Source organism: Phocoena sinus, chromosome 1, assembly GCF_008692025.1.
Source record: "Phocoena sinus isolate mPhoSin1 chromosome 1, mPhoSin1.pri, whole genome shotgun sequence".
Lineage (NCBI taxonomy): Eukaryota > Metazoa > Chordata > Mammalia > Artiodactyla > Phocoenidae > Phocoena > Phocoena sinus.
Genome location: NC_045763.1, coordinates 28,990,846 through 29,010,375, shown reverse-complemented (window position 1 = coordinate 29,010,375; position 19,530 = coordinate 28,990,846). Strand labels below are relative to the sequence as shown.

The window sequence follows — 19,530 nt, the reverse complement described above, 5'->3', positions numbered from 1 at the left end:
GTTCCTCAAAATTTCTTTGTCCCAAAAAGACACTGCCAAGAGGACAGTGGTGAAGCTGCTGCAGTCTAGAATAAGAGGACAGTGTGTTCCTGCAGGGTAAGCCACGGTGGCCTAAAAAATCTTGATACGGTATCCTGGGAAGGTAGTTGTGGTACTTAAATGGAGAGCTTCTAAATGCACCTCACCTCCAGCAAGTCCACTTTTCCAGCTCCTCAACACTGCTGCTTTAAAAGAGTGCTTCTGTCATGCTCTGTGCACTTTCTAAGCCTGCCAGGCTTCCTTAGCTTACAGCCAAAGGAATAAATATCTTGAAAACTAGGAAGAAAAATGGAGAGCTAATTTCCCAATTCGATGCTTCTTTACATTCAAGCAGTACAGACAGTAGTCTGAGGATGGCCCAGGCTCAGAACTTGAAAATATTCTTCTTTTTGCACTATAACCCTTTCCTTTAGCCGCCAAACCCTAACTGCCATGTGATTCTGGGGTCTATTAAGCCAAGTGATACCCAACAAATACACAGCCTCATTCTACCCTAAAGGCACTTGACAGACAACAATGTGCTACAGTATATGATGCCAACTGACAGGGCAGAGGGAAGGCTGCTCAACCAATCCTGAAAAGGGATATCCAGGGGTGCTAGGACAAGCCTTAAATCAAACCTTGAGCTCTAGGACCAGATAAATCAGGCCTTGGGCTCCCACCATGTTTTTCTCTTGAGTAGCAACCAAGAGCCAAATGCTGAAATCTTTTTAACATCATTCATTTATGGCAATGAAATTTATAACCAAAACGTGGTATAATGATTATCTTCCCATTTGCTCTGCTAAACACTTTCTGCTTCATTAACGGTCATAAATTTGTCTTGTTTCAACTGGGAAAAATCTCCTCCATGTTCCAGTTTGCTCTTCAAGTCCAACCAACCTCACTACTCCTTGCTGGTGAAAAGGAGCATGGGTCTGGCTGGCTTGCTTCCAAGCAAATCTGGCAGGGGTAGCCAAAGGTTAGCAATTTGAACACTTGGCCTCCAGAGAAATGCTAGGCCCACTCTTGTACATACTAACTGCCACTGAAATTTCTCACTGGGCCCTGTGCCAGAATCCTTCTCTGTGCCATCTTCCCCCAATACACAGAAATAACAATAATCTAGGAGTACCAGGGAGGCATGCTGAACTTACATGCTTGACAACTGCACCAACAGTTTAAGGCACAAAATCATAGAACCTTGAAGCTGGGGTGAGAGTAAGAAAAGGTGATGATAATCTGGTTGTTTCTGCTTACCTGAAGATTCAGGAATACTGAGCCCATCCTGCAGACTCAGTATCACTTCTTGATTCTCCCCTCTGTACTCAAGAACCACAGATTTCTAGCTCATTTCTACTCACAAATATTGACACACACACACACACACCCCCACAATACACACTATGGCCCTGAGATGATGAAAATGAATAGAATGTAGCTTCTGCTCCTAGAAGTTCACAGGCTCTGGGGAAAACAAGTCATGAGAGTAAATAGAGCAAGTTGCTAAGTGCTACTGAGTGCACTGGAACACCACCTATGACACTAGTTAGGAGCAAAATTAGGTTTGTTTATTTTATTCTTTTACAAGCATCTCCTGAGGATAGGAGGAAGCTGGAGGTGGAAATGGTGCTGGTGGTTGTGGTGAACAACCTGGAAGTCCCAGTCTTGGCCTGGTTTAAGTTAGGTTTTCCAATGCTCATTTTCAAAAAATACTGGAGAATGACCATATACTTACGAGATCCCAGAGAAGATGGTGTGGAAGACAGCAAACTAAGTAGAAAAAAATAACCCTCCCCCTTCACTGCAGCAGTTTTCATGTTGTTAATCTTGTCTTTCTTAAATCCTATTCCACTCTTGACTATTCTCCCATCTCATTAAAGCAGTCAAAAACATACAAGGTATCTATGTGTGATCTGTCATCTTAGGTTCTACTTCCTCTCCTCATCTCTTGTTTCCTACATTCGTACACTAGGTTTCTCTTGCTCTACTCTTTCTCTAAGCCATCTTGTTCATTCCTATGGTTTTACCTACCATCTATATGATTATGAATTCCATATCTATAACTACAGTTTTGCAGTCTTCCCTGAGCACCAAAACATAAATGTTTACTGGAAACCTTAACCTTGTTACCCCATGGGAACCTCAAAACTCAGTCTAAACAAGGCTAATTGTCTTTCTTCACAAAATGTACCACCTTCCTTCTATAGTCTCCCTTTCCCCCCAGTCTTGGCTAGAGGAATGTCCCAATATACTCACTTGCTCAAGAAGAGTGAACATTATTAGCCTCTACTCCTCTCTTCCTGTTCCATCATCCATGGAGTCCTATTAATTCTATCTCCCCAAGTGTCTCTCCAATTTGCGCTTTCCTTTCTATCTTCATTGATACAGCCCTAGAGCCTTGTTCCAGTCCTCATAATCTCTCTAAATGGTACCAGAGAACCATCTGGCTACTGATATCCACCACCAAACTTTTTAAACTCCTTAAAGAGAGAAACACTGTTTTCCTCATTTTTGAATTGTGCCTGCTTACTCCCCTCATAATACTTCTAGACACAGTGCTTTGCATGTTTGTTGAATGAAGAATAAATGGAGGACCTGTGATTACATACAATCTGCAGTTTCAACACTCCGGAATTTGTTTTACCCACTTTACTCCTTTAGAAAGTGATGGTTCTGCTCTTCTAACAATCTGTTATTCTAACGTAAAATCTATCAGAGATTATAATTAATCCCAACAGTTTGCTTTGCTAAGGAAAAAAAAAGAGAGAGAGTCCGCACTTTAGAAATAGAAGCCACTGTTGTCTTTATAAAACACAGAATTGTGCTGCTGCTGTTGCTTGCTTCAGAAGAAACTGTATATTACAGCTGCTGGGATAATTTTACAATGGACTGGACAAGGTACAGCTCAAAGCAGGACACAAACACAAGTCTCAAAGGGAAACAAATGCAAACAAGTACACAGCTGTGGGGCTCCAGGGACATTTCCCCAACCATGCTGGACTTGAGAGGGATAAAAAGTTTAGAAACTAAAGTGAAACCCAGAGTAGACACACATGCCCACCAGATGGCTGCTAAGTGCAACATCACACACCAATCAGGTTGGACTGTGTGCACAGGAAAGTCATTTCATTTTTCCTTATTGCTACTACACCAGGGGGGTCAGTGCATTCGACATATTGTCTTTACTTGCACAATCCTTGGAGGGTTTCCTATTTTCCTTTTTAAAGAAGGAAATCTGCCTTCCCCACCTTATTGTTTTTTTGCTTTGTTTTCTTTTGTTTTGAGCCCATAACCTCCACTACCTTTCTTGGGCTCCCAAACAGCAGCCAGAGGTTCTAAGTCAGTAGGAGTAGAGTAAGGGGAGAGCACCAACCTAGCCTCTCTCCCTGTCCAGGGAGAAGGCAAGTCCTAATAAATGGGCGAAAAGAGAAAACCAGAGAATCCCTTCTCCCCAGTCTGCTTAGAAGGCCAAAGAGGAAAGAGTGCCCTGCATAACCCTGCCATGATCAGACTTTAAGAAGGAAGGCATCCCAGCTACCATCCTGGATTGGCCTACGCCCAGCAAATATAAATAAAAATAACTTCCCCCCATGTAATTTCCAAAACTGCATTTTAGTTAGAGACGTCTCTCTACCCTGAAGGGGAAGGAACTTTCATCCTTCTTTGTTACACATGATGCCAGGTCTAAAACACTGTCCCACCAGCCTTGCAGATACCCTATGGGCCAGCTAAGAAGTCACAGTGTCCCCCTGGCTGCCCATCTTGCTGGCCTCATTTACAGAATTCTGGACAAGAAAACTATCCAAGAACATCATTGCTGAGCCAAAAAGGAGGCTGCAGTGGAGCTACTGAGTAGGTGGGAGCTTCTTAGGGAGGTTTCACACTGTGAGGTACCTTCTTCAGCATTAATCTAAGCCTAAGTTTCCCACAACAACAGCCTTAGGCTTATCCCCAGCGGCCAGCAGTAGCACCTCAGCCCCAGTGAGTTAGGCTGGACTGGAAAAGTGATCAATGAGCAGTGCTCTCCTTTCCCAGATTTTAGCCAAATTCTCTCCATTCTCTTCTCATCCCGCTCTTCTTCCCCCATGTCTATCCCCTAACCCTTCAACGCTGGATAACCAAGTAGGTCAACCCTAGGACATCCTCAGAAAAGGGAGGTCCCAGGTAGAGAGAAATGAAACCAGATCTAGAAAAAGCAATGAGAGAAACCAACTCCAAAGAGTGGACAGGTGTGGAAGTTGCCAGAAGCCCTCCTGATTTCATGCCAGTTGGGCAGGCCTTCTGCTATGCCCTCACGTAAGTTTGGGGGCAGTCCAGCCCAGTGAGGACATCACTGGGCTTGGGAAGAAGATTCTTGGTCTTCTGCAGCCGAGGAGCTAAGCCTGACCTTGCCAGCGAACAGTGCGATCATTTTAGCCATGCAGAGAATTCATCATCACAAAGGCAGACAGGCAGGGAGGCCAGCAAGCAAGCTGACTGAACAGAAAATAAAATAAAAGGAGGCCAGGGAAAGAGAGAAGAGGAAAAGGAAGGTAAAAGAGTGGAACAAAGGGAGCAGGAGACTTCTCTAAGAGGATGAGGCTGGGGTCTCCCCAGAGCTTCTTCAGAGCCTAAGTAAGAAGCACCACTTGAACAAAATCAAAGAAAGCCAAAGCTTGTTGCCAACACCACTTCTCAATCTGCATGCACCACCTTTCAAACAAGAGTAATCCTCAAGGTCAAGGGTGTTTTTCAAGTTTCAAAGATAAAACGAAATAGAGAAAATCACAGCAAGATGTCATATTCTTGCCACTGCCCAAGCTGTTTCTTTTGCTTTTATTTCTTAAATGGCATGTACAATGCCAAAGGGCTAAAAAATGCATTTCAAGCCTCAGCTCAAAACCCAACTGGAGAGAGTGAGGCAAAGAGAGAAAAAGGGGAGAACACAAACTTGCTGTGGAGAGTAGGTGGCTGCCACCAGCTCTCAAATGGACATTTGCAAAATGCTGGTGAATGACTGGACCCTCCAGGAATACTGCCCTGATCCCAGCCCCAAAACATACCCAAGAAGAGAACACTCAGAGCCCACTGTCCCAAGAGAACTCTCCTCCCCAAAGGGTGACTGAACACAAAATAGACAGTATATGAAGGCGATGGACAGGGCAGATGGAGTGTTGGCATCACTCTCTTTAGGCACTTGTGTAAGGAATGTAGGCTCTCCAGTGAGCTGCCTCCTCCCAGAGCCCTCCATTCTGTTCTTCAGCTGGGCTGTGCCCATGGGGCACCCCACACTGTAGCCAGCAGGAAAGAAGTAAAGGAAGAGTTACTCAACAGTCCTGATGCCTTCTCCATAATCAATGTTTGTGCTACGTTTTGTGAAGTTGCTGAACAAAGTAGCCAACCAGAACAGAACCTGGGATAGACTGTTTTGCATAGCAAATCTGGGTCTGTACAAAGGCTGCTGGGGAGGGGAAATGGTAGCTCTAACTTCATACGCCCATATTCAGACCGGCCTTCCTCTGGCTGGCCTCCAAGCCTGAGCTAGGTCTAAAGTGTCATGGCTTCATCACCAGATTGGGGCAAGCCCAAGCCCAGGCTCCTCAAAAAGAGGAATTTCCACACTGAAGCTGCAACTCCTCATCCCAAGCAGTGGGACAGGAAAAAATGAACAGTCAAGAAATGAGGAAGCCTTGCTTCAAGGCCAACAGGCCCCAAGCTAGAACCCCCTACTTTTCCAGTTCTGCAACACAGCCAAACCCCATCTCTACCCAGGAAGACAGGAAAAAATTTTTTAAAAAGCCTATGCCACCCACTCACATGCCCTAGTGGGAAATCAGGAAAAATTCATTTGTGTAAACAGAAGCAAAAGGGAGCAGCAAAATTCCCCAGCCTATCCACAGGACACACTGAAATCTGGGATAAGCCAAAGTGTCAGAGGACAGTCCAGAGGAAGGGAAGATGCACTTGCAGAAAAGAGTGCAGGGCAGTGCAGAAGGGGTGCCTGCAGCAAGAGAAAGATATTATCTGCACAGAGGAAAGGTGGAGACTGAGCCCCACCTTGGGGAGATAACCACCCCCTACAGAGCCAGGCCAAAGAACAAGTCAGGTACATAGTTCCTTCTGACGGCTCAATGTTTCTGGGATGTAAACTCATTGGGCATGGGAGGGTTTCCAGATTTTGGCAATAGACTCAAGTTATGGTATAAAAATAACATTTAGTTTTTGCTTTTTTTTTTTTTCTTATTTTAGACCTAAGGATCGTTTGTTAAAAGACACCCCAGTTAAAAAATATTGAAACATAAACAGACTTGACCATCAGGGAAAAAAAAAGAAGCCAAGAGTGAGAAATGCTATGAAAGTAACTCCAGACCCAGGCAGGTGGGGAGGAAGCGGGGACGGGAAGAAAGGAGACGTAAGTGGAAAGGCCAGAGGCCAGTCACCTCAGCAGCTCCGAGAGACTTGTCATGTCTGAAAGTGCAAATGTCAATGGATTTTAACCATCTTGAGGTGGCGATCTTTTTAAAAGCTCAATGAATATGGAAGTCAACTCCTTCAAATGCAAAATAGCTGGCGCTCTGGCTGGAGGCTTGTTGGGTTAGGGGTATTTCATCCCCACCTACCTCCTCTCCCACCCCCACCCCGCCCCCACCCCCCCAAAAATAGGTACAAAAGGTTGCAGTTCTGCAGCATTACCGTTACAGGGAAGGCACTGGTTACCCACCAGCAGGCGGAAGGAAGACAGGGTCGTGTCACTTCAGAGCTAAGTGCCATAGTGCCTTAAGTCTTACTAGGGGCTGGATGTCTGTCAGGGAGAAGGTGTAAGGTGGGGTAGAAAAGGTGGAGAAAGAGGAATAAGGGAAAGAGGAGTGGCAGCTGGGGGAGGGGCAACCAAACCATTAGCATTAAAAATCTTCCTACAAGCTGGATTCTCAACCCATTAAAACATCTAGTATCCTAAAATATTGATCTGCATCTGGTTTCGTTTTTCTTCTTAAACAAATCTAGACCTTTTCTGATTAAGGCTCCTAAAAAATCCTTCCCTCCTCCCACCCACTTTTCAAGCCCCTCACTTTCCCATCTAAAGTATCAAACCCAAACCTACCAGCTTTTGACTGCAGGGCTGCAGGGCCGACCTTACCAAGCTGTCAGGCATGAGTCTTTAGCACTGTGAGTCACATGCGACATCTGTGTGTATGGTGGGCACCGGGGCTGCCTCTCTTGGTCCAGTGGAGTCAGGGCCAGATGTGACAAGATGGGGTGAGGGGTGGAGGGCATGAGGTGAATATCAGAGATTTCTGGCTGGTGGTCTGGCTTACTGGCCCTGTTCCCCACCCTTTCGCCCCCTCTGTAGAGGAAACAAGGCCTTCTGCATTCCTCCCTGCCCCACCTCCCTCCCTGCTTCCTCTGGATTTGGGCGGCACAGCTCTTGGGGCTTGGAAAGCTTTCTTCTATCCAGTGAGGTAACAGCGTTCTGCCTTCAAGCGAAGTACATGGTGCGCAGAGTATCCTGGTGAACCTGCACGGCTTTGGCCAGGGCCTGGGGGTCCCGCCCATTGCTCTGCCCCGATATGTGGCTCCCCTCTCCACTGAAAAGGAAAAATGAAAGAAGTCCTTCCTGGTGAACTGAGTTGCTAATTCCTTCCCCCACCCCTAGGATGCCAATTCCCATAACAATTTAAGAGAAAACCCCAACCCAGATTTGGGCTGATGAGCCCAAGGACATCAAATCGGACAATACTCATTTCCTACTACCCAAGGAAAATTGAGAGGGTCTGGTACCAGAGGCTGAAGCAAAAAGGAAGCCAGCCTGATCCCAGGCCTCACCTGTCATGCTCCTTGTCCACTAGGTGGTATCGTGCCCGGAAAGCCACCAAGCGGGCATAGTAGGCAGGTGCTGGAATTGAGACGGAGCGTGTGCATCGTACATAAGTGTGGCACAGCTGGTACGTCAAGATCTGGAGCTCATCCGCTGTGAAACGGTTGTCATCCCAAAGGACATAGTAATGGGATGGTCGGCTGGTGCCCTGGGAAGATAGGAAGGTGAGGGGCCCCAGGTTGGGCAGAGGGGATGGTTGATGATAAGGAACAGGCTCACTATTAAGAGTATGGCTGGGTTGGAAGACCCACCCATGAAAAGGCAGACACAAAGCCACCTATGTCATAAAGCACTCATCTTATGGGCAACCTGCCTAAGACGTTCAAAGTGCACTCATGTTCAAGTGCACGAAGGGCTTATTAAGAGAACAATCCTGATTTGAATGCCACTCAGTGAGGAATGATATATTCTAGAGGCAGTGGGAATAATCAACTAATCTTTGACCCATTGGAAACCCCAGGACATAGCCCAGCTACCTGGATGCCTGCGTGGCTGCACAGATAGAAGTCAAACTCAAATGGGTGGGTGATGTTGGTGTCCACAGTGGTCCCAGCTGGGATGTTACCACTCTTCCCAATCTGTATAGAGACAAAGACAACCGAGATCCCAAGACCTGCATGACCCTAACTAGGGCCCCAACTCAATTCTAATCTGATTCCATCAGAATCCCAAGAGTAAAGTAGAAGCTGCTATTCCCAGAGGGTACTGGGAATTGAAATAATAGGCTTCTAAAGTCACACAGACCTGTGTTTAAGTGCTGCTTTCACCCTTTATTAGCTGTGTGATCTTAGCAAGTCATTTAACCTTTCTGAGGCTAAACTGGAGATAATAACAGTACCTACCTCACAGGGCTGCTGTGAGGAAGACGCCTTGTACAGTGTCTGGCACATAGGAGAAGTTCAATAAATGGAAGTTCCCTTTCCCTTCTCTGGGAGCTGGTCTATATATGGGGTCTATAGGCCAGGGAGCTAGGAGGAGGGAGATGAAGTATAAGGGAAGGAGGGGAGAAGGGGGAAACAAAGGGAAGGAAGCAGCAGAGGAAGGACCACAAGAGCTAAGGGGAAGAAAGGGACCAGGGAAGATGGACAGGCCAAGGACTAAAACCCCAGATTTTATTTCAAGGGCTTCTTCCATATTAAGAGAAGGGAGACAAGATAAGGGTATGGGTGGCTTCCTCAGTCCCTCACTCACTCGCTCATTCTTGTCAGCACAAAAAAGGCGGGTGTGATGGCGTTTCTGCACCACAATATAAGTGATCCCGGGCTGGTAGTCCTTTTCCAGTTTGATGCAGGCATCACGAATGGCCAGCAGCTCATAGTGGAGGATCTAGGCACAGGGTGAGGAGGGAGACAAAGAGACATACAGCTCCTCTTGAGTTCACGCATCTTTCTGAACTAAGGGGTTGCCACTTGTAATACGGCTTTTTGTTCAGCCTCTCTTTATAAGCTGACACCCAACCATTAGAGATGATAAGCTCTTCCTACCAAAATCAGCCTTATACAGGCATACCTCGGAGATATTGTGGGTTCAGTTCCAGATCACTACAATAAAGTAAGTCACATGAATTTTTTGGTTTCCCAGTGCATATAAAAGTTATGCTTACACTATGCTATAGTCTATTAAGTGTGCAGTAGCAGTATGTCTAAAAAAAAAAAAAAGTATATACCTCAATTAAAAAATACTTTATGGCTAAAAATTGCTAACTATCACCTGAGCCAGTGAGTCATAGCAGTAACATCAAAGATCACTGATCACAGGTCACCATAACAAATATAATAATAATGAAAAAGTTTGAAATATTGCAAGAATTATCAAAATGTGACACAGAGCCATGAAGTTTTAGCAAATGCTGGTGCCGACAGACTTGCTGGACGCAGGGTTGCCACAAACCTTCAATTTGTAAAAAATGCAGTATCTGCGAAGCACAATAAAGCGAAGTGCAATAAAACGAGGTATGCCTGTAGACAGTTCACCTGACATGTTCCTATAAAGCCTAGCCAGGAGGCTTAGTATCAGCAGAGAGCACTCACCTGGTTCCTATGTATAATTAGACCTAACATCAAGACACAGAACCAAGGTTCAGAGAGAAATCACAATGCCCAAAGTAAGGCTGAATTTAGGATCAGAAGGAAAATGGAAGTTACCCATGAGCTTCTAAGAGCAGACAGGATTGGGACCACCATAGAAGACTAGACACATAGTTCAGAAATGGGTGTAGAGTGACTAGATAAATTCAGTCCTGAAAAAAAGCAGTATTATACAAAAATGGACTAGCTCAAGAAGCCACAGGTGAAAAACCATAGTCAGTAGTTGCCTTGTGGCCTTGGATGTCAGGTACAGGGAGTAAAAACTGTATGGCAGAAGTAAATACAATTTAGAATCAATTAGAACTAGGTTTAAACCCAAGCTTTATCTAATTTTATTATCTTGAGCAAGTTACTTAACCCCTTTAAGTCTCATTTTCTCCACACTGACTAAAGTTACTAATAAGATCAGCCTCACAAAACTGTTGTGAAGACTAAAACAAATAATTAAGTAAAAACACAAAAAACCTAATAGTGGCTTAATAACTGCTGACTGCTTTGCTTATTAAGCAGTTTGAATTTTAACCCCAGGCTATGTGAGGTCACTAGACATCTCTAAACACAGACATGTTATGATAAATGCATCTGGCATTTTAGGAAACACTGTATGACTTGGAGGAAATTGAGCATAATGGTTAAGAGCATGAACTTTGGAATCTAACCAATTTGTTTGAATCCCAGCTCTACCACTTATTAGCCTGGATGACACTGAAGAAATCATTTAACATTTTCAAGCCTCAGTTTCATCATCTGTCAAGTGGAATAATAATTATTTCATAGGGTTATTGTAAGCATTAAATAGAATACATACAAAGTGCTTAGCTCAGTTTACGGCACATAAGAGGTACCCAATAAATGGTAGTTATATTACTATGTATTAAATGGTAGTCAAGGAAACCAGTTCAGTACACTAATCTAAACAACAGAATACGAAGGCTTAGCAGGGAGAAAGAATAGGAGGAACATCGTGAAGGTCAATAGCAGTGATTCTCAAAGTGTGGTCTCCAGACCAGCAGCATCACCTAAGAACCTGTCAGAACTACAAATTTTAGGGCCCCATCCTAGATTCACTGAAGCAGAAATTCTAAGGGTAGAGCTCTGCAAACTACTTTAATAAGCTCTCCAAAAGATTCTGATGGATGCTAAAGTTTGAGAACCACTGATCTAAAGAATCAGTCTTCAACATGGACCAACTAGTAAATAGGCACTGAGGGTCTTTTATTACAAGAAGAAAGGTCTATCAGTGATTGTACACGCCATCTCTCAATTGTGATCTCTGCTTCCAAGACTACTCCATTTAGCAAACCTCCCTAAGTAGTAGCACCTCCCAGTGTCAATAGCTCAGAAAAGACAGCAGTACTCTCTGCTACCATCAGGCCCCCCGGCCTCAATGTGAGGTTTTCTTGACCTATTGTGGGCCCTACCTGGGGGAGCTGGCCTTCAGGAACCCCATCTCGGTAGAAGATGATGCGGGTAGGCTTGAAGCGGGTGGACTTGTAGAACTGGATGAGCAGCTCACGTACCATGTAGGACAAGTCTTCAATGATCTCCTGCCGAGGTCGCTGCACCCGCACAGTAGCACAGTAACGGCTGGGGTGGGCATCCATACTGCCTACCACCTGATAACCAAAGAGGCAGGATCAGCTCCCAGAACCTCCACCCTCCCAACACTGTTAGGTTCTGGGTTTGGGGAAAGGCCACTTAGCAAAACAACTATGCAACTGAATGAGGTTTTTTGGATTCAATAAGCCCTGGTTCAATCTGTTCTACCACACATGTGGAAGTTACTTAATCCACGTGACCTTCTTGTTCCTCCTCTGAAATGGAGATAAGAATACCACCTACTTGCAGTGCTGTTGTAGCACATATAAGTCATCTTGTACAGGGCCTAACACACAGTAGGTACTTGGTAAGTTTGATTTCCCTACTCCTTGCAGAGGGGCATGTGAAGGTTTGGCACTACTAGCTCAAAGAGTGACCTCATTCAAAAACAAGTTTATCTTTTTTTTTCAATTCAAGTGCTAATCTACGCTAGGAACCACAGTGAAGAGTGTTCTTGTGGGTGGTGGGAATAACATCATTTTCTAAGGGGACAATAGCCAAAGCCTACTAGGATGGATGGCCACAAGGAAATTAAAGATAAGCATAGTATAGGGTTCCCCACATTTACTGAGGTAGGCCCAGTCTGCCTAGAGAAACTTGAGGGTTGAAGAAAGAGAAGTGGGAAAGAAGGCCTGGTCCCTTTAGCCAATTCAGAAGCCCCTATGAGACAGGGAGCAAAGATGTCAGGAGAGGGATTGGAGAGCTATCTAATCTACTAGGTGGATCAGGGGTAGGGATGGGGAAGACTAAAGGACAATCGCAGCAACTAAGTAACTCCCTTAAAAGGGATTTCAGAGAAGAGATATGTTCGTATTCCAAAAGTGGGCACAGAGAGAGAGAGGGAAACTCGAACACAGAACAAAAGTGATGGAGACAGGGCCAAGTCTCTGGCCACAGCCTACACTCTCACTGCTCTCTCTCCGAAAAGAAAATGCCATGCAGAGTTAGTTTTATTAAGAAACCAAGGGAGTGGTTAATGGGGATGATCAGCTGAAATAAAAAGATCTTGTGAAGGGTCAAGCAGCAGAGCTAAGGGAAGGAAATCATGTGTAGTCTTGGGGGCCCAGAGCTAAGAGAAGAACCTTATGAGGAAGTTGGAAAGTAACACTCACTGCTGTGATAGAAGGTTTTTTCCCATCCCCTGCTGGGGGGTGTGTAACATCTGCTCCCAGGAATATCACTGGTTGTTGAAAGACAGCAGAGCTAAACAAGGAAGAGAAAACAAATGGTGAGGAGTTGGGTCTTCTCTTCCTGGCACCATCCAGCACCCACTTTGGTCCGCTCTCCCTTGTGTGTGATTCACTTGGCCTGGACAGGGTCCTATCTTTTCATCAATCACCAGTATGGCACCTTACTTGACAAGGGCAAGTGGGCAATAGAGTTCATACCGTTGGTGTGGAACTAGGATGTTGTTAATGCCACCAAGTTTGACATTGATCTTCAGGCAAAGGTTGGACAGAGTCTGAGGCGAGGTCTTGACCACATTCTTCACTTGCACACACTGTGTAGCCATTCCCAAGAGTGTATCTCCAACACGTTTCACTTCAGCTATGAGCAGGGAGAGAACTGATTAGTGCATTCAACAAATATTTACTGAATGCCTCCTAGATGCCACGAAGTATATGAGGTGCTAGGGAACACAATGATGACCAGAAACACACAGGGTCCCTACTCTTATAGTGCTTACTATCCAGTGACTAATTTTAAAAATCATGAAAAGTATAACAATGATAAATGCTACAACAGAAAACTCCATGGAGCTGTGAGAGCATATAACGTGGGGGTAATAACCTAGTCAGGAAAGGATTCTTGAGTAAGTAATGAGTGAACTGAAATCTAAAGGTAGAAGAGAACTTAGAAGGGAGAGGGAATATGGGAAGAGGATTCCAGGCAGAGGGAAGAGCGTGCAAAAATGTATGCTGATAGGAGAAAGCAACATACATTTGAGAAACTGAAAGGCCAAAGTAACTACAAAGGAGAATAAAAAGGAACCATAGTGTGAGAGGAAGAATGTGGTCATTAGACCAATCTAGGGAAATGAGGGTAGCTTAAGAAGGCAGATGTCAAATGGAAAGAAACAGATTCAAGAGACTATATACGTAAGGGAAAATAATTTTTATGTATAACCTCTGAGTTTCTAGATTTTTATAATAGAACAGATAGCTCATAAGTTCTTTTTGAGACATTTTGAGTTTGAAGTGTTTTTTGGTCATCCCAGTGAGGATATCCATCACGCAACTGAGTATAGTAGTTGGAAGTTCAGGAGTAGTCTGAAATGGAGATGTAAATTTATGAGATATTTAGGTACAGGCAGTAATTGAAAACATGATCTTGAGATCACCAAGGAAGAGAACAGAATGAAAGGAGAAGAGGGCTTAGACCTGTATCTCTGAACTCACAATACTTGCAGAACAGGAAGAAGATGAGCCTGCAAAGGACAAAAATTCAGAGAACCAAGAGAAAGATCAAGACAGTATTATATCATGAATGCCAGGGAAGAAAGAGTGTTTCAAGAAGGAGCAAGTGTTCAATTAAGTCAAATGCTGCTAAGAGATTGGTAAAATGAGGACCAGAATTTTGTGATAGTGAGGCAAAAATTAATGTATAGAGGCAAAAACTGTTTTTGGTAATACAAAGTACCAAGGAGGAGATGTAGGATCAATGAACGGTATGATATGTTTTCAATGGGAGAGATTTGAGAATGTTTAAAAAGCTAAAGGGATCATTTCTACTTCTAAGAGATAAAGTTAGAGGCAAACCAGTGTCTCTGCACATAACATTCAGAAAAGCCAAATAAAATATAGAAATCATCTTTTTGTAGGCAGTAGAGAAGTGCTAAGACAACAAGAACTGGAAGGGTTAACACTGCAGAGAGGGAGAGAATCTCACAGAGGTGAGCCATCTGCTGCAGCTGCTTTTGCCCTGGGTACATGTGCTGATTCTAGGTGTGGGCAGGAGGCTGAGATTCTAGGCTTTGCACCAAAAGAGGAACCACTGCCAAGGGACAGAGAAAGCAACAGTTTCTGGCAAACACAGGCTAGTTCTAAACGTGAAAGGTTAAAAAAAAAACATTTAAAAGAAAACACAGACTAGTATCTTCATGACCTTGGGATTTCCTAAACAGGACTCAGAAAGTACTAGGCATAAAGGAAAAATATTGACAAATAGGACTACATTAAAATTTTAAATTTCTGTTCAACAAAAGAACCCATTAAGAAAGTAAAAAGGCAAGCCACAGATATGTATAATACATATAAATTTAAATAAAGGAATTATAAAGAACATCTATAAATCAATAAGAGAAAGGTAGTGAAGCCAGCAACAAAAAGAAAAGACTTGAGCAGGAACTTCTCAAAAGAGGCTCATGAAACAGCCAATAGAAATATAAAAAGATACTCAACTTTATCAATCACCGGAGGATTCAAATTAAAAGCAAAATGCAGTATAACTAAAGACCCATAAGAACGGCTAAAATGAAAGCGACAATACCAAGTTTGGTAAGGATATAAATAACTACAACTCTCCTTTGCTGCTGTTGGAAGTATACATTTGTACACTTAAAATCCCTCCTAGTTACACACCCAATAGAAATGGGCATATATGTTCAAAGGACATGTACAAGAATGTTAAATGAAGCATTATTTATAATAGTAAAAACTGGAACCAACCCAAATATGTCCATTAACAGTAGAATGTATAAATACATGTAAATTGTGTTATTATCATATAATGGAAAAACTGTAGCAAACTACAACTAAACAAACACAGATAAATCTTACAAACATAATGTTGAGTGGAAGAAGCCAGACACAAAAAAAGGTACATGGTATATGACTCCATTTATATAAAGTTCAAAGACAGTCAAAACTAATCTATGGTGTTAGAAGCCAAAATAATAGTGGTTAACACTGATGTGGAGTTGTAGTGAGTGGTAGCCTGGGATTGTGGTAATGTTCTACTATCAGAACTAGGTACTGGTTACCTTGCTAAGACATTTTGTGAGAATCAATTGACTGAACACAAAAGATCTCTATATGTATACTGTACTTCAATAAAAAGTTTACATTAAAAAAATTGTACCTAAAAGTTTAGTGGAGAGGAAGGAGTTAAAAATACTAAGAACAGGGTGAGGTATGGTAGCAGATTAGAACTGGACAAATGTGACACTATCCTTTTACACTCTCAGGGCAATCACAATGCATGTGGACCTTGCTTTGACCATCACTTGGCCTACCAGGAAGGAGGATGAAGGATCTTTAGAAGAATCTGACTGTTCCTCTTATCTGCAGGCTTAATTCCTAGGCAATGCCCCCATTACCTAAGTGGTATTCAATATAATCAAAGAACAGCATGTAAGTGGAAGAAACCCAAGGTCCTAATCAAGGTATGAGACTGGAGAGAGGTATAACATGACTGAGTCCAGGGAAGGGAAAATTTTCTGAGTAAGCACTGACTTCTCCAAGCATGCCACACTATACTCCACACGCAGGCCGAAAACACTGGATTCTCCCTTTATGGAGGAAACCAGATCCATGGATAATTACTCAAGGCAGTTCTCCTAAAAAGCATCCGATAAATCAGTAAGAACAAGGTAGTGAAGCCAATGAAAAAAGGAAAAGACTTGAGCAGGCACTTCTCAAAAGAGGCTAGTGAAACAGCCAATAGAAATATAAAAAGACACTCCACTTTATCAATCACAAGGGACACCAATTTATGGCCCAAGAGAGACATGGACTTGAGGTGAACCAACTTCCATAAGTATTGAGTATCATGTGAGCGGAAGGCTCTACCTTGGGTATATATGTGCAGAGGGAAGAAGATTTCAGAGCAGAATCAGATCCACTCCATGCTCAAAACAATATCAAGCAAGACCGTAACTGATCAGCAGCCTGATACAATTTCTAGAGGAATCCAAAAAGAGACGAGTTAATCCTGTAGGTAGGATGACAAGAGAAAGCTTCCAGGAATAAGTACATTTAAACTAGGACTTGAAGGATAGAGAATTTTAAGGGCAAGGTGGAGGATAAAAAGAGTACTTAAATATTCTAGGCAAAGGCAAATGATGTAAGCAAAACCAGAGACTAGACAGCAGAGACAAGGAATGAGCATTTAGAGCATCTACTATGTCACAGGCACTGTTAGATGCTGCACTTTATATAATTAATTAATGAGGCTGAGAAAGGTTAGATAATTTGCCTAAGACAGTAATCTGGCATAGCCAGGATTAAAATCCAGTTCTATCTAATTCCAGAACAAGTCATCTTTCTGGTATGTGTGGCAAAGGGAACAGTACCTGAAGCTGAAAAGGTTAAACTAAGATCAGGGCCCTAAAAAACTTTTATTTTGTGAATGGGGGCTAATGAAGGTTTGGGGGTTTTTTTTGAGAGTACAATCACAAAAAGTCTCATCCAGTAACCTATACAAGAAAGATTTAAGAAGAAATGTTAGAACTAAATTGAGAAGAGTGGGTGGAGAGCAGGGAATACACCTTAATACTGTAAAAAAGAGCATTAGAGGTAAGGCAAAGAGAAGACAGATTGTCCCCAAAGTCTGGATGATGGTACCCAGAAGCAACTGTGATGCCAACACATAAGAGAAAAGTAAAGAGAAGGGCTTACTGGTAGACAGAGGAGACAAGCTAGTAAAGAAATGGTTCACCAAAACACTTTGTAAGAGCCGAGAGCACATACCAATGTATTCAGGATCTAGCGGTATTTCTTTTCACACACAGTAGGTGATCAATAAACTCTTGTGGAAAGGAGATAGGTCAAAGGGAGAGATCGGAACTGCAGAGAGGTCAAGGGTGGAATCAAGATTTTAATAATACAATATAACATACAGTAACAATAGCTGGTGACTGAAACAACTGAAATGGATGAGAATTTCACTAGAATGAAAAGGCAGAGAGGGCAGAGTACAGAAATCTGGAAAATGCCAGGCATTCCTGGTAATGACAAAAACAATTAAGGAGAGACAGGAGAAAATATCAAGAAGTCAAGAGGAGAAAGGTCATTGGTGACCCTCTGCAGAGGAGGTTTAGGAGAATGGCAGAGGTAAAATAAATGAAAAAGGCTAAGGAGTAAGTGGCTGGTGAGGAAGTGGGGGTAGAAAATGTAGACAGCTCATTTAAAAACGTTGATGAAGAAAAACAAAAAAATAGGAAGAAAAAAGCTAAAGGAGATGGCATGACTGTAGTAATGTGCTCTAGGGTGGGGAATCTAAAGATGTTTGAGGGTTCAAGGGTCCCAAAGGTAAAAGGAAGGAATAGAAACAAGAGCACACGTGGGTTGAGTAAGATAAAAGGAGAGATACCTCTTCCTTTGAAGAGGAGACGTGGAGAAGGAAAAAAAGAGTAAGAGAAGAGCACTGAGTCAGAGATGTATATAGTCATTCTCATTCTTAAAAAAGAGGAAAAGAGAGGGAAAGCTTCTCAAAAAGTCTCCATCATTCCCAGCAGTGGAACACCAACAGAACCACCACAAATTCTGCTTGGGTGTGCTGCCCTATGTCTTGACAGACAATGCACTCCTGAGAATAGGAATCTGGACTGACCCATCTCTGTATCCAGCTCAGCTTAGCCTGGCATACACACCAGCACACAGAGGACCCCAGTAAATGTTACTGGGAAGGACTGTGAGCAGGTAAACAGGACCAGAGATGACTAACTGGCTCATATAGTCTAATATTTCTCCTCTAAGAAGAGCACTGACACTAAGGAACAGCTCTGGCTAAAGCCAAGAATCCACACTGAGTCGTCCCTAGGATCTTCCAGGGAGCTACCCTGAGAGGAGTCCTATCACCGTAATCACTGTCCCAACAGAACTGTACCATACACTGGCGTCTTCCCTGGCAGGATGACGATAATGAGCTGCAGCCCTGAGTAGGTGTTCTTGAGATGCCGGAACATGGGCTCCACGCTGTCTGCCCCCTGCGCATATTTGCAGAAGCAAGGCTGGCCCTGGATGGGCATCCCTGCATCCTTGGAAATCTTCCGCAGCTGGTCTGTGAAGTTCCTGCAGCACAAGTATGGTCATGACAGGAGGCAGGTAAGTCCCACTTTAATACCTCTAACCAAATGCCTCCATGTTAGGTGCCTAGCACTATGACAGGCACTGACAGATTATAAGATGAATGAGACATCATCACATCCAGTGTAAAAAGCACATTTACAGTTGGATAGGACAAGACAGAGCTTGCCAAGTGTTCAATGGTATGAGCAGAGAGCTGAGGGAGCCCAGAGAAGGGATCTGTGGGAATTCTCAAAGTCCCCCATGTTGTCCCATTCAAGCAGCTGGTTCCTACGTTTCAAGTCTACAGCAATAGGAAGATGCCCAAGAGGAAGGCCTCTTGGCTCAAATTAAAATAAATAAGGTTCCAACAGTGATCAGAGCACAGGAGATGCTCAGAAAAAAATGAGCTCCCTCCTCCCCTACTGGTTCTTTGAAGCCTGAGAGCAAATAATTAAACAAGCTTCTTTCTTTTGGCTTTAGAGCTTTACCCTAGGAAAGGAAGACAAAGCTGGAAGAGAGGGTTCACATGCAACAGATTAAAAAAAAAAATCGAGCTACATAAATATAATGACAGACTGAAAGGAGCAGCAGGAAATTCAATTGTGAAAGTCCTGCATTTAGATTAAAAGCAACAATGTACAAATAGAGAATAAAAGCAATCGTTTAGGGCATGTTATTATATAGCATATAAATATCAATAAGATGGATTTAAAAGCCTACACAGTGAGGAAATAAATTTTTTACTTATTAGTTGAAAAGAAAAAAACCCTGTAAGATTAATATAGTACAACACTGTTGTATAAAATTTTAAATACTTATATACATATAGGTATATAAAATACATAAATTGGGTAGGAAGGTTGTAATAATTCATGACAGTGACTGCATCAGAAAGGAGGAACGGGACTAGAATGGAGAAAATAAAGGAATGTCAAATTTATCTTTAATATTTTATTTA

General features: G+C 43.1%; 1 protein-coding gene across 3 annotated transcripts in view; it reads right to left on the bottom strand.

The window, feature by feature from the left end:
* Positions 1-1,579: 1,579 nt before the first annotated feature.
* Positions 1,580-19,530, bottom strand: part of AGO1 (argonaute RISC component 1) — a 35,568-nt gene continuing 17,617 nt past the window's right edge. For all 3 annotated transcript variants that reach the window (XM_032649981.1, XM_032649988.1, XM_032649998.1), the window contains 8 exons: positions 18,391-18,575; positions 12,951-13,110; positions 12,675-12,765; positions 11,385-11,579; positions 9,068-9,202; positions 8,353-8,454; positions 7,825-8,024; positions 1,580-7,586 (listed from right to left, as the gene is read on the bottom strand). In XM_032649981.1, the coding sequence (XP_032505872.1) occupies positions 7,478-7,586; positions 7,825-8,024; positions 8,353-8,454; positions 9,068-9,202; positions 11,385-11,579; positions 12,675-12,765; positions 12,951-13,110; positions 18,391-18,575 (1,177 nt within the window). In that variant the 3' untranslated portion in view covers positions 1,580-7,477. The remainder of the gene's footprint in view (positions 7,587-7,824; positions 8,025-8,352; positions 8,455-9,067; positions 9,203-11,384; positions 11,580-12,674; positions 12,766-12,950; positions 13,111-18,390; positions 18,576-19,530) is intronic.